The 14,678-nt window shown below is 42.3% G+C and overlaps 1 protein-coding gene across 1 annotated transcript in view; it reads left to right on the top strand.

Moving 5' to 3' along the window:
* The first annotated feature begins 9,251 nt into the window (after nucleotides 1-9,251).
* The window catches only part of LOC127386001 (mucin-5B), a 60,455-nt gene continuing 55,028 nt past the window's right edge, over nucleotides 9,252-14,678 (top strand). The window contains exons 1-3 of the mRNA XM_051622315.1: nucleotides 9,252-9,333; nucleotides 11,269-11,524; nucleotides 11,898-12,012. Coding sequence (XP_051478275.1) covers nucleotides 9,252-9,333; nucleotides 11,269-11,524; nucleotides 11,898-12,012 — 453 coding nt within the window. The remainder of the gene's footprint in view (nucleotides 9,334-11,268; nucleotides 11,525-11,897; nucleotides 12,013-14,678) is intronic.

The raw sequence follows: 14,678 nt of genomic DNA, 5'->3' as shown, positions 1-14,678 counted from the left end.
CAGGGAACAGAAGCAAGAGCCCCAGCAGAGTTCAGCTGGGTAGTGGAGTTGCTAACAGTCATACCTCTGAAACAAAAGTTTTGGAGCTTGCTTTCTAACACTCCTCACCAAAGTGGGAGGCTAGGTGCGGCTGGGTAAGGATTCCAAGATCAACAACAAACAAGTTGTTACTAAGCAAGCATTCTTTATTGCAGCACTGGGCAGCACTGGGGATTCTCCACCATGAGTGCTCCAACGAGTTAGTGAAACACCCCGACTAATATACACCGAAAACATGCATATTCAGTTCCATGTCAATGAGTTCCCAGAGTTCTTTTACATAGTAATTTTATTTCCTGAAATTGGCTATCTTTGTAATTATGCATGCTTGAGGGTCTCCTGTGGGGGTCTTTGTTGATTCTAGTCCTTTGTCGTCTTTGTCCTGGTCTCTCATCCTGGTCCTGTCTCCAGTCTCCCGCTGGTAGATTGCCCAGGTGGGTCAGAATCCACATAAACGTTGTCTGTAGGCGCCACGGGTTCTTAGAAGACTTGATGTTATCGAAACCTACAGGATGCTTGGCATAGTTGACTGATAGTTTCACAATGCACATTGTTTTAAAACAACCCTTAGTATAGCAATTTCAGTACTTTAGTAAACTTTTATTAAGTTATATTTCTATTTCTGAATTTACTAACGAATATCCTATGATGTATCACCTCCATGTCTGAATCTTGCGGTCTTCTCCTCTTAGACTTTCTGTTTAGCCTCCCACTTTCATTGGTGGCTGTGCTGGTTTGGCATCATTTTTTGGTAGTGGGGGAAGGGCCCCAGGGGTGCCTCCGGTAAGAACCTGAGACTCTACCCCAGCTCCAAAACCAGCCAAGGAGCCATTAGAGGAACAATAGATGCGCCTCTGCGATTAACATACGAAAGAACTGAGGTAAGAGCTGAGCTGAGCGAGCAGTTGAAGGAAGAGCTGAGCTGGAGAGGGGAAAGGCAGCGCTGGTTTGGTGAGGAGGAAGGGGAAGAAGGTGGCCAAGCAGAAGTTTCCCTGCAACCCATGGCGAGATGGCAGACTGTCCCCCTGCCTTCATGGAGGAACATGGTGGAACATTCCCTGAAGGCACCAGGAGGGGTGAAATTGAATTTTGCTGCCAGTGGACTCTGATTACGCAGCTTTGGAAGACCCCTGTGCCAGGGGAGGTGGCTGTTCCCAAAGCAGCCCGTGACTCTGTGGGAAGCCCAGGCTGGAGCAGCTCAGGACCTCGTGGGAAGGACTCATGAAGGAGAGGTTCGTGGAGGACTCTTTCCCATGGGAGGGACCCCGTGGGGAAGCAGGGAAGGACTCTAAGGAATCCTTCTTCCTGAGGAGGAAGGAGCAGCAGGAACTACCAGCCTGTGAACTGACTCTAAACCCCATCCCCTGTCCCCTGTGCCGCTGGGGGAAGGAGGGAGAGAAACCGGGAACAAAGTGATTTAGGCCCGGGAGGAAGGGAGGGGTGGGGGTAACATATGCAAGCTCTGTGTCCTGTGTGCATCTGATTAGTGTGAAATTGAATTATTTTTGCTCCCAGTTGAGTCTGTTTTGCCCGGGACCTTAATCAGTGAAGAACCCTCCCTGTCCTTTGTCTTGACCCATGAGCTTCTAGTTGGCCTTTGTTCTCCTCATCTCACAGTGTGTGTGTAGGGGGGAGTTGAATGAGCAGCCATGGGGCTTTCTTTGTTGTCGTGTTAGGTCCAAACCATGACGGTAGCAAAGGTTTGTTGTTTTTTTCTTTTCTGGTTTGCTCCTTTTTCTTCATCACAGTTACATAGCAGTTTTCTTTTTGCCTTAAACAAGGAGGAGACTTTTTTGGGAGGCACTTCTAGTCGGACTTCTAGTCACATAGCCTTTGAAAGCACGAAAGCAGGGTCCTGGCTCTTGCTCTCCAATAACTCGTTGTGTCACATTGTCCCTAAGCACATTCCTGAGGCCCTCAAATAAGTGCTTGTACCTACTTGGACATTTTGGTGAAGAAAACAAAACAAATCATGGCCTTAAAATTGCTTTTCCTATGGGAAGGAAGGGCAAATATGGGCAGGCTGCAATTCACAAGTACTGGTTGAAGCTGGGATTTACCTATAGCATGATTTTTGCCTTGGTTACCAGAGGTGGTGATTTTGAGCCCTTTCCTCAGGTGCAGGCTCCTCCAAGGGAGGTGAAAGCTCAAGAAAATCCTTCCCAGGCAGCTGCAGTCTTACAGGAAGTTGCCAAATGCTGGAGCAAATCTGAGAGGGCTGGCTGCAGCTTAGGGAGGGTGCTGTTGCCACAGGAATAAGGAACACTGCAGCTGAGGGCCTCCAGTGCAGCTCTTGACTCACTGGTCTAATAGGCAAAAAGTAAAACCTCATTTTCCTGTTGTATTATGGGCCGTTTGAGAGTGATACACACAGTTACTCCTTTAGTTGCGCCCTAAACCTCCCTCACAGTAGGTTCAAAGCTTTTCTGGAAGCAAGGCAATTGTGGCATGCACCTTATCCGTGGAAATATGGTTGTAGTCTTCTCCAAGGTAGTTTGAAGGTCAGACAATTTCTTCCTTTTGCCTGGAGATGCACTGGAAGCTCAATGTTGTTCATGGTAATACAGTGAGAACTTTCATCTGGAATTAAAAAGAAGCTCTTGGAAGATTTGCTAATAAATTGAGCACAGTTATTTTAAGAGCCATTACTGGACAAGTGTTTTGAAGGGGCAGAAAGGAAATATTTGTTAGCAATATAGAAAAATCACTGCTACTATCTAAGGTCAGGCAGATGGGACCCAGAAGTGGAGAAATCAGCCACATTCAAACCAAGAAGAACCCTCCTCAAAATGACACAAGGTAGGGATTTCATATCTACCTTGTTTAGTGATGTAACTATACATTATGACATTATTGTTTTGTTCTGTAGGAGAGGAAGGGGAAAATGCAATTTTCAGTATGTTGACTGTTGGACTATATGTTACTAAACCACACTTCCCTGAATTAAGCACATACAACTCTGCTCATAAAACCCAATGAAAGGACTTCTGTAAAGACAAAGCCTAAGTAAATAATAATGTAGTTACTGTGCTTGTTATGCACTGTTGGACTTGTGTAGCAAAGCAAACTCAGATACTGGGAAAAGAAGCAGAAACAGACTTTAAAACTTGAAGATCATAAGAAAGAAAATTCTTGTGACATTTAGGTCCCACAAAAACTGAAATACATTTAAATAACTGTAACATTGAGATACAATTTCTGAAATTTCATCTCCCAGCAGAAGCTTTGAGGGGTAGAGGCATTTTAAGGCAGAACAAGTTCTTCAAGTTAAGCAGCCTTCTTCCTGTGCCATATTTACTAAATTAACTCAGTGTTTTCAGGTTACTACTAACAACTGTGTTCTTAACTGGCAGCCTCCTAGACTAACTTCCAAGCAGTAAGTCATATTCCCATCACTAGTATAGAAAATCCTGTAACGTTCCTCAGCATCACCTTTTTAAAATCTGATATGTTTAAACTTGGCTTCCTTTAATGTCCAGTTTTTCAGCATTCACATATAAAATTATTGAATTCCTATCACAAACTTGTCCTCAGAGCAATGAAAAACACAACTGTAATTTTGTCATTATTCCACACCTTTCAGAAAACTCGCCAAACACTGTAGAACTCATAATGTAGTTTTGATGTTTTTTCAGTGCAACAACATCCGTATCAGAACATCTTTCTGTTGCAGAATGTTTTAAAGACAGAAAACACTTTATGTCACCTTTTGCTATGCCTCTCCACATGTGACAAAGAAATGGGTTCTCCCAGTTACCATCGAGCTTCCTTAGTTACACAAATACTAATCGTCACACATAGAAGCTACTGCTTGACCATACCAAAGTCGTTAATCTCAATCTGACCTAATGATAAGAGAAGCATCACAGATTTTCAAATAATGCAAAGATTATTATGTATGTGGGGAACAGGGTGGAAAAGAAACCTCAAGATGCTAAGTGAAGCAACATACACACAACTACCCTATCTGACAGAAATCAAGCAGAGAGAAAGTATGGCAGAGCTGGGGTTGGGAAGGAGCACCTTTGCTTTATGCAGCTCTCATTTAAGCCGTCACAAAAGGCAACAGGACCTGTGATAAAGAAACACAACTTTACATAGTGCTTGTGACCTGACACAGCAGTGAAATTTCAATAGCTTGTCCATTTGGACTAGTGTAGCTGAACACTTCTTGCACTTTGTAACATCTGTGGGAGCTGTACACTCCTTAGAAAACACATATTGAGGGCAGCTAGCTGTTGGGTGCCTAGTTCTAACTTCTGCAAAGTGATAAGCAGAGGCCTGGGGAACAGCCCTTGATGGGAATTGGAAATTCAGCCAGCTAAAAAACTGTTTTGATTTTAGTGATAGTATTCAAGGCAAGACAAGCTCTGAAACTTGGATGACATAAAAAAGGTCAGTTTCTAACTGTGAAATATCATGATTCATATTGGAAGGACTCTTATAAATTCAGTAGGAAGCATCTGACAGGATGTAAGATCTGGTCCCTAACAGGGATGTAATGTAAGTCCAATTTAGGAAAAAAACAAGCCAAGTAACTTCTCAGCCTCAGCCTGTTTTCTGCCCCATTTCTCTGCCTTTTGCAGTAACTTTCTGTCACCATCGACATGGTTACTGGGTATGTAATTTTATGTAATTTCACACTCTAAAATATTTCAGTATTAAGTATGTAGTGGCCTCTTCTGAATTGTCCTGGCATCCATGAAATAAGATACTTGTTTTAAAACCAGAGGTGCAGTCTGCTCTAGGCTGAAGCCCCTAAAGCTCTAATTCTTAAAGCAGAATTTTCATATCCTTCCCCACGTGGGGTCCTGGGTTCGTTTTGTTCTGCTACTCCATATTTCTTTTGCTAGGAAGACCGTTAAAAGAAACATCTTTCATATAGAAAAAACTCAAGAGCCCAACCTCCTGATGAGATGACTTTCTATGCAGGAAGTCTTTCTTACATGAGGAAGTGCCAATAGGTCAATGAGACCAGTGTGAGTGTCATTACTCCTTGTATGTGGATTTTGAAAGATCTATATCTTATTTAAAAAACAAACAAACAAATAAAACACACACAAACCCCAAAAAACCCAAACCAGAAAACAGCAGCTGAACTAATTCCTTCCAAACACAAGTAACTAATGTTTAGTTCAGGAAAAATCAAGGAACCCTATGGGAACATGAGACATTAAGGAACTTTATGTTCATTCTAAGACAAAATGTAAGAAAATACCTAACCATCTCCTATAAAAATTAAAATACTGAAGGTATTCTTCAGGTATTTTAATCAACAGTCAATGACAGTAATCCATTCCCTGCTTTTCCTCTGCCTGCTACAGATCACCTTAAACTTGCTGCCAGGCTTCTCACACCATGTAGTGGATGCAAACCTGATGAGTCAAATAAGTCTTTGATGGGAATTTCCTAAAATCTAAGGGATTATACAAAGGATAAAAATATAGTCCATATTGCTCTTGAATTCTTTGGCAATTTAGAATGTGCAAAATAGCGTTGTAAACATCAGTTATGTAAAATATTTTGCCAAAATCACTTAAGATATTTTTATTATGTGGATTATCAGTACAAGAGGGCTTGACAACAAATGCAAAATAATTATTTTCCTAGCTAACATTGCCTTGTTAATGAATTACATAGTGTTTCTCTGGAGTTATTACCTAGTCAGTACTTGTAAAATACCATTTTATAGTAGATTCACAGACAGCACCATCTTTGCCTGAAATGAACTAGAATATAAGAGGATTTCCAGACTTAACCCCACCAGTGCTTGGACTGACCCAGGATGGTGTGTTATGAAAGTCTTGGTGCTTTACCGTTTGACAGAAAGGCATGATAAAAATGGAACTTCCAAGCTTCAGTGTGGTAGCTAGCTATAGATCACATTAATCCACCAGATGCCCACAATGTGAGTGCCTCTTTGCCAAGTTTGTGTAAAAAAATCTGAGATGTGAGTCACTGATTCATTACATTAGCTTTACGATGGTTTATCTCCAGTGAGTCAGTGACGATAAAGAAGCTGAGTTAATATTTACCCGTTGTATTTACTAAAATCGCATACCCTTTAATGGCAAATGATCCATGAAATGGGCTGAAAAGGGGCCAAAAGGAATTGTTCTTTTTGCTAGTACAGCTGCAGAGTCAAGGCCTCTTATGCTGCAGGGACCAATAAAGGGAAGAATTATTAATCCCAGTATGTCACTGCAGGGGGAATAGTTAAAACTTTCATGCCTGCAATAGCAATGATTCTGTGGCAAGTGAGCAACTTATTTAGAATCTCTCTGTCAGTCTGAATTTCTTTCTGAAAAGCTACCATGTATTTCTTCTGAAAACCTCTGTGTTGCCACACTTGACTATAAAAAGCTTCATTTGACTGTGAATATCCCTCCCCTGTCAGTAGCCCTGAAACCATTGCAGGGGATTGAAGAATTCAGTGATTACTAAGAAGTGCAGCCAGCACTCTCTGTGGAGAACCCAGAAGCAACAGCTCTGGTTAATCACTGACAAGAACTGTTCTCCCCAAGTAATGGCAATGGAATGGCAAAACAGACAGAGCAGACAAGCAGAGGTAAGAAAATGGCTAGACACAGAGAAAGTTGACTAGGTTTCTTGTTTCTCTAAGTAGCAAGAGATGTGCTTTTGCTTTTCATAAGGGAGGATCCCAGATGACTGATACTCCACTCCTTGCTCAGTGGAGAGTAAGTGGATGGTGGTAGAATTAATTATTTATTTCATTCTGTCTGTTTCTTGAACACAATTTTAACATGTGCTTTTCTGTTCTTCCCAGGCCCCTAAGTGCTAAGTGGGGCTTGCAGGAGGAAATCATGCTTCAGCTCATGCCTCCTGCGCACCCTGGCATGCCCTTGTACGCGACAATGGGCTGGAAGTTACAGTGGACAGCCTCACCATGTCTTTGTCATCTAAGGACTATTAAAACCTGAGTGGTCTCTTTGACAAATAGCTCATATATGGTGCCTGCTACTTTTGTGCTGCCTTCTGGGAGCAAAGGGATTATTTTTTTTTTTCTAGGATCAGGAATCATGCTCCTTGAATTCTAGTCTTCTTTCTGCTCTCATACCAGTATGAACAAAATAGATGTCTTGATTGCCTAGGTGGGAATGAGGAAAAAAAAGAAAGAGGATTATGATTTTTAAAAATGGACTCTATCTCAGTAGAGTTGTGCATTAGGATTTTGGCACTAGCCTTAATTTAGGAAAATTACTAGGTTTCAGCTTTCCATCTTTACCTCAACTAGGCACTCTTTGCCATTGTTTGTGGTCTACTGACATAAGTGATTTTTCTCCTGGCCTTCACAGCCCTTCCCCACACCTGTCATTGACACTGTTTTGTGGCCTCAACTAGAACTCAATTTGAAAGTTAATATGGGAAATTGCTGATTTGGGTGTTAACTACTATATTCAATTTTAGATCATCCTCATATCTGCAATATCATATTCTCATGGTTCAGTTTGTCTACTAGATACTCTGCTGTTTTACTTTGCAATTATTTGAGTGGAGATCAGCAAGGAAGGTGTTTTGTGAATAAAAGGACAAGCCATATAAATTTACTCCTTCCATAACTGATGCCACAAAGACAGTCAGTTCTGTGTTCTAGCCAAAATGGCAGGGCTTCAAGAACAGACTTTACCTTCCAGAAGTGCCCTGCCTCAAGTGCAACTGACAATGGAATTAATGGGGCATGGACAATGGGAAAGGGGTAACATGAACTCATGTTTCATATAGTGCACAATGCTCTCACCTGCCAGGGCAGAATTTTTTAAGAGCAACAGCAGCAGCAAATCTTCATCTGGCAGACTTCAGCACCTGCAATTCTGTAAGCCACTTCATCAGCACATCATAACTGTAGGGGGAGCAGCTGAAAGAAGCAGTGGGGCAGATGTAGGGCACTTAACTTTGTAAATGCAGGAAAGCTTGGTAAACAGTGAGCAAGATGAATTTCTCAAGGACTAGCTTACTGTCTGCCAACCAGATAAGAGTGCATGTGCAGATCCAACCTGAGGATTTGCAACAAGGGTGAAACCTAAGTCCACTTAAAATTATATTTGTGCCTGCTTACTACTGGCAATCTTTTTGGCATTAGTGTATTCCTAAAGGGGCATGGAGAAGTTGAAAGTGTGGGAACATATGCTACCCGTGTTTGATTTGCTGGCACATGGTGAGGGGCCTCTGTCAGAGGCAGTTCCCCCACAGCACAGATAAGGTGAAGAAATGCTGGGTCAGCTTGTGCCAACAGAGCAAATAAACCTCTAAAAGACACCCTAAAGTTACTGACATCACATATCTGTTACAGGATGTCTCAAAACTGTCCTACAGTGGAGTGTAGATCAGCTCATGACTGAGCCCACTTGATTTTTTATGGGTGTGTGATAGTGTATTAAAGAACTCTGATAGCACCAAGAGAACCTTTTGCAGCATAATTTAGGAGGTGAAGGAGTGAACTGTGGTCTACATTTTGGTGGGGCTTGGGCACTACTACCTTATGCTGTTTAGAGAAACCAGCACCTCTGTGTGCTTAAAGAATAAATTAACTTCCCATATATGACTGGTGCAATTAAATCCCATTTGTGCAGTAAAGGTGAGAACTTCGCACTTTGTGGATTAATGTCATTCCTGGTCTGTAAATCTCTGGCTGTTTTTGTAAGGTATTTTGCATACGGTTCTTATAGGACATTTCCCTCCTGCCAAAGTTTTTTTTTCTAAATAAACTACAGATTATGTCTGACCTTACAGTATTTTTTACTCTAACATTTAGAAGTCTACAGGAAGCTAGAAGAGGCAACAAATACTTTTTCATGAGCTGGAGGATTGTGCTGGTATGCAAGCCAGAGAAAGACAGCAATGATTGCTCGGTAGTAATCAGATGTTATGAAGAGAAAAAATATGTTGTTGCCAAAGAAAAAGATATAGGGGTGTGTGGGGGCTGTGTTAAAGAAAGGAAATAAGGAAAGGACAGCTCTCTCTTCACATAAAGTAAGAAAGGTCTAGATACCTGTCTTGTCTGAAAGACAAGAGGTAGCTGAGTGCTAAACATGAACCACTGAAAGAAAATTCAACAAAGCTCCACCTTTCAGGGACTTTTCCATCAATGTTTTGTTCTCACGCCAAATTCCTGGACTATAAAAATCTGCCCATAAGCCAAGAAAAAAACTCATTTCCCTGGAAGGATTTTCAAGTTATCACTTCATGGCAAGATGGAAATAAAACAAGGGAGGTCGTTTTGGATCTTCTGCCTAATCTGGAGTTTTTGCAAAGGCAAAGAACCAGTTCAGATAGGTAAGAAAAAAGTCTAATTCTCAGATTATTTGCTCACATGTTGCTTTACATAGATGATTAATGGAACTGCCAAATGAAAATGTGTAACATATTCATGTAAGAGCTATAGGCATGCCAGATACTGTTTAATGTTGTACATTTTCATCCTGAATGTCAATGTTTTAGTATGTTGCTTTTTTTCTTTCACTACTAGGTAGTTTACCAAGTGTTTTATATCTTAAGTGATTAATCTTAAAGAGGAGACCCTCTGGATGCAGTTTGCATCATCGAAAAATGGTGTCACTCTCTTAAACACATTTCACATACATTCTTCGTAGAAGAAATACGTTACTATAATGCTTGCTAGGCTTGATTGACCAGTATTAAATACTGTGTTACGAGTAAATACATTTTTGTGGTCTGCTGCATTGTTACCTCCTGGATTGGTTTTGAATGTCTTACACTTCCCAGTTGCTTAATACACAAGCTATTGATGACTGTTATTGCTGTCTCAGTAATTCTCACGTCTCCATTTCCAAGAACAGCCAAACTTTCTAATATCCCCTTATTATTATGTAGAAAATTGATAAATTACCCTACTCCAGTGCTGCAAACACCAATGGCAAATTACAGTCCTTTTAAAAAGCTGCTTCTGTAAAGGCTTCTTGGCACTTGAGTTTCTATTGCACATTTCTAACACTAAGACCTGAATTTTTCATTTTTTTCCCTGCTGGTTCTTAGGTAGGAGTATTTAACAATATTTTAGAGTTCACTGAGTACACTAATGACTGATTTTTATTTGATCTGTGATGGATGTCGCTATGTTGATTTTTCCTGAATGTGCTGCATAAACAAGATAAAGAACTTTGCTTATTTTCATTTGTCATTATTTCAGACGTGCCTAGAAGAAATGTTAAAAAAATTCTGCAGCAAGCATATCTTATTTAATTCACAGTGATTCAGGTGGGCTTTGTGCAACCCAGTGGTATGAAAACTCAAGCATAGGATGTTCTATCTCAACATGAGGAAGAACTTCTTTACTGTGAGGGTTACAGAGCACTGGAACAGGGTCCCCAGAGAGGTTGTGGAGTCTCCTTCTCGGGAGACTTTCAAGACCTGTTTGGATGCCTTTCTGAGTGATCTGCCCTATTTTTTTGGTCTTGCTCCAGCAGGGGGATTGGACTTGATGATCTTCGGAGGTCCCATCCAACCACTAATATTCTGTGATTCTATGATTCTGTGAAAACTACTTTCTGAAGTGATGTCTTAGATGTTCTTAAAATATATATCGATGTCTCCGACAGAGGTACAACTCAGAGGTCCAAGACATGAGTTTTGGTTGAAATTAAAAACAAGTAGCTCTGAGCTGGCTGCTGAAGCTGATGGCAGCCTCAACTGCTGAGATCAGTGGCTGCCATTTTGCTTAAGAGTCAGGTCACCTGTGGTATCGCCTTGAAGGGACTCAATTCATGACATCAGACAAAGGTCTTGCCTGTGTTAACAAACAATGTTTCAAAAGTAGAAATGAGATTAGGCAGCCAGGATGACATTCCTCTCACTTCACTAAGATATCTACAAGGTAAAATGTATCTACTGTGTAGATGCTGCAGTAGATACATAACCCAATAACCTTTATAGACAATGGAGAGAAACATGCAGTGTTGGAACATCTTCTTCCAAGGTAGATATGGAAGCTAGCGAAGCTGAACCCCTTCTGGTTCTCATTGTTAACTTCAAAGGAGCCTGGACTCATCTGCTCACATTGGACGTATCTGGCATAGACATCAACATTTCAGAGAGATGAAGCTCCTTCCCACAAGTTAGTATATTCCAGGGGCTAATATTTTTTCCCTTTGAAAATCTCTCCTTTAATGTTTTCCAACAAAGAAAAGAAAAAAAAGAAAAACATCTCATGTGTAGTGAATTTCTAATCCCTTCCTATGACTCTTTCTTTAGTCCAGGTCTCTACTGTCAGTAGGAGCGAATGTGCCACCTGGGGCAATTTCCACTTTCATACATTTGACCATGTTAAGTTCACTTTTCCTGGAACCTGCACGTATGTCTTTGCTTCGCACTGCAATGACAGCTACCAGGACTTTAACATCCAGATCAGGCGCAGTGACAGGAATAGCTTCCTGATCTACTTCACAGCCACCATAGATGGAGTGATCTTGGAGGTGAAGGAGACGGGGATCACAGTGAATGGGAACAAGTGAGTAAAGACGGTATTGTTGCTTTCTTGTTCAACAGTTTTACTGCTGTGTATTAGCAACATGTGGTCTGTCTAGGAAGTGGACCTTTTCTGCAGAGGTGCAAATGGCTGTGTATGATATGTTCATAGCACTTTGAACAGAGTATTGCAAAGAGTCCACCCCATAGTGGTGGAGGAGGCAAGAAGCACGTAAACTACATCTTCCATCCATCAACATCAACGTGTTAAGCAAAAGGCAACGTGTGTGCTACAAGAAAAGAATGGCCCATGGCTTATTTAGCCCCTTTCAACTAGCTTGTCTTACTGTATCTCTTGAGAGGATTTAATCAGTCTTTTTTTCAATGCAATCTGTTTTGTTCCCTCCAATCTCCAGGATTCCCATGCCATTCAGCTTTAAGAGCATCCTGATTGAGGACACCTGTGCTTACTTCCAAGTCACTTCCAAGCTGGGCCTGACACTCAAGTGGAACTGGGCTGACACTCTCCTAGTATGAACTGCCAGTTAGTTGTTTTTCTCTTGGTGGACTTCATCAGTGACAAAAAGCAGAGCTGGATGCAGGCACTGTGTTGATACAAGAGATTATGGGGGGAGGTATCACTGTATCCATAAACTGATAAGGACATACCTAACTAGGTAATAGCTTAATGGTGCAGGGGCAAGGCATCGCAACCCCAAGACATTCCCAACTAATTTTATGTGACAGAACATGTAGTTAAAGAAGTAGTTAATGATCTGCTTCTGCACCTAGACACTCACAAGTCTGTGGGGCCTGATGGGATCCATCCTGGAGTACTGAGAGAGCTGGAGGGGAGCTCACCAAGCCTCTCTCCATGATTTTATAATAGCCTGGTCAACAGGGGAGGTCTCAGATGACTGGAGGGTGGATAATGTGGCACCCATTATTCCATCTACAGGAAGGACTGGAAGGAAAATCTGGGGAACTACAGGCCTGTCAGCCTGACCTTGGTACAAGGAAAGATCAGGGAGAGGCTCATCTTGAGTGAGCAAGTGTAGGGCAGTCAGGAGATCAGGGCCAGCCAGCAGGAGTTTATGAAAGGGAGGGCTTGCTTTCTATGAGCACGTGACCCACCTTTTGGATGAGAGGAAGGCTGTGGATGTTTTCTACCTGGACTTTAGCAAGGACTGTGACACCATCTCCCACAGCATTCTCCTGGAAAAGCTGGCAAATCATGGCATAGATAAGTTTACTCCTCACTGGGTAAAAAGCTGGCTGGATGGCCAGGCCCAGAGAGTTGTGGCAAATGGGGTCAAATCCAGTTGGCAGCCAGTCACCAGTGGTGTCCCTCAGGGCTCAGTGTTGGGACCAGTCTTGTTCAACATCTTCATCAATGATCTGGATGAGGGCATTCAGTGCACCCTCAGTAAGTTTGCAGACAACATCAAACTAGGTGGGAGTGTCGATCTGCTAGAGGGTAGGAAGGCTCTGCAGAGGGACCTGGACAGGCTGGATCAATGGATGGGCTGAGGCCAGTTGTATGAGGTTCAACAAGGCCAAGTGCCAGGTTCTGCATTTTGGTCACAAAAACCCCTGGCAATTGTATAGGCTTGGGGAAGAGTGGCTAGAAGAAAGCTGCCTGGTGGAAAAGGACCTAGGGGTGCTGGTGGACAGCCACCTTAACATGAGCCAGCAGTGTGCCCAGGTGGCCAAGAAGGCCAGTGGCATCCTGGCTTGCATCAGGAATAGTGTGACCAGCAGGAGCAGACAGGTGATCATGTCCCTGGCACTGGTGAGGCTGGAACTCGAGTACTGTGTTCATTTCTGGGCTCCTCACTACAGGAAGGACATTGAGGTTCTAGAGCTTGTCTAAAGAAGAGCAACCAAGCTGGTCAAGGGTCTAGAGAACAAGTCACATGAGGGGAAGCTGAAAGAATTGTTTAGTCTGGAGAAGAGGGGGCGGAGGGGAGACCTCATTGCCCTCTACAACTACCTGAAGGGAGGTTGTAGGGAGGTGGGTGTTGGCCTCCTCTCTCAAGTGAATAATGACAAGAAATGGTCTGAAGTTGTGGCAGGGGAGGTTTAGATTGGACATTAGGAAGAATTTCTTTACTGAAAGAGTGATCAGGCACTGGAACAGCCTGCCCAGGAAGGTGGTTGAGTCACCATCCCTTGAGGTATTCAAAAGCCATGTAGATTTGGTACTTCAGGACATGTTCTACTGGCCAAGGTTGTGACAATTCTGCATGATTAACTCTGAAGATCACACCTCTGCAGTTATCTGCTTCCTCCATGGGGCACTAGCAGCAGCACAGCGAGTCCCTTTACGTCTGACTTGTTACATCTGTCTCAATGCATATCTTATGTGAGTTCTTGGCCTCTCATTCCACAGCCTTGCTGTGTGAGAGTTACCCTCTATACATCTACTAAAAAATATTGTCTTCTGCAACAGTGTATTTAGACTTTTGGTCAGAACACTTATCCTCCACAATCAGGGTAGAGATTGAATAAATGAAACTTGTTATGTTTTGCAGTTTAGAGGTGTGGAAGGTGAATAAAGAAAAAAATATAGTCAGGGAGTAGTTAAGTGGTATACAAATTCTGATTTAGTGAAATATTTTCTTCCCCCCTTCCCCTGTAATAATTTCTATCTGAAGTATTATAAGCACCACCGGTAGAGTAGACAAAATTTTAGGGTGGCACATTTGTAGGAAAAGCAATGTCTCTTTTTGGTGGACCTGAATAACTCCAGTACTACCCTCCAAGTATGTAGGAGTGATTAGGTGCAGTAATTCCACCTAGCAAGGCAATAATGTGCTAACCTAGCTCTGTATTGCCTCCAGGTGTGGGCAGAGTAAGAAAAAGCCTTAGATATGGCTAAAAGCTGGCCAGAAGGTGCTTCTTTGCAGTACCCAGCATCAGATCACAGTTACCTGACCTGCTCAGAGTGGAGATGTGGTACCTTCCAAGAGGTACTACCTATCTATATACCAGTGTCTCTATACTGGGAGACACTGGCCCAAGTATTAGTCCAGTATTCTGCATGCTTCAGTTAGTTCTTTAATAGGTAGGAATGACAACTGGTAGAGGATTATCTTCCCATTTATGTTCAGCCTGCCTGCAAGTAACTTTTCTGGCAGGTTTGTAACAGAAAAGGAGACTGCTACAAATTGCTAATGAACCTTTCTGCTACTGTG

The sequence above is a fragment of the Apus apus genome, chromosome 5, assembly GCF_020740795.1.
Source record: "Apus apus isolate bApuApu2 chromosome 5, bApuApu2.pri.cur, whole genome shotgun sequence".
NCBI classification, from domain to species: Eukaryota; Metazoa; Chordata; class Aves; order Apodiformes; family Apodidae; genus Apus; species Apus apus.
This window is presented reverse-complemented; position numbering and strand designations above follow the sequence as displayed.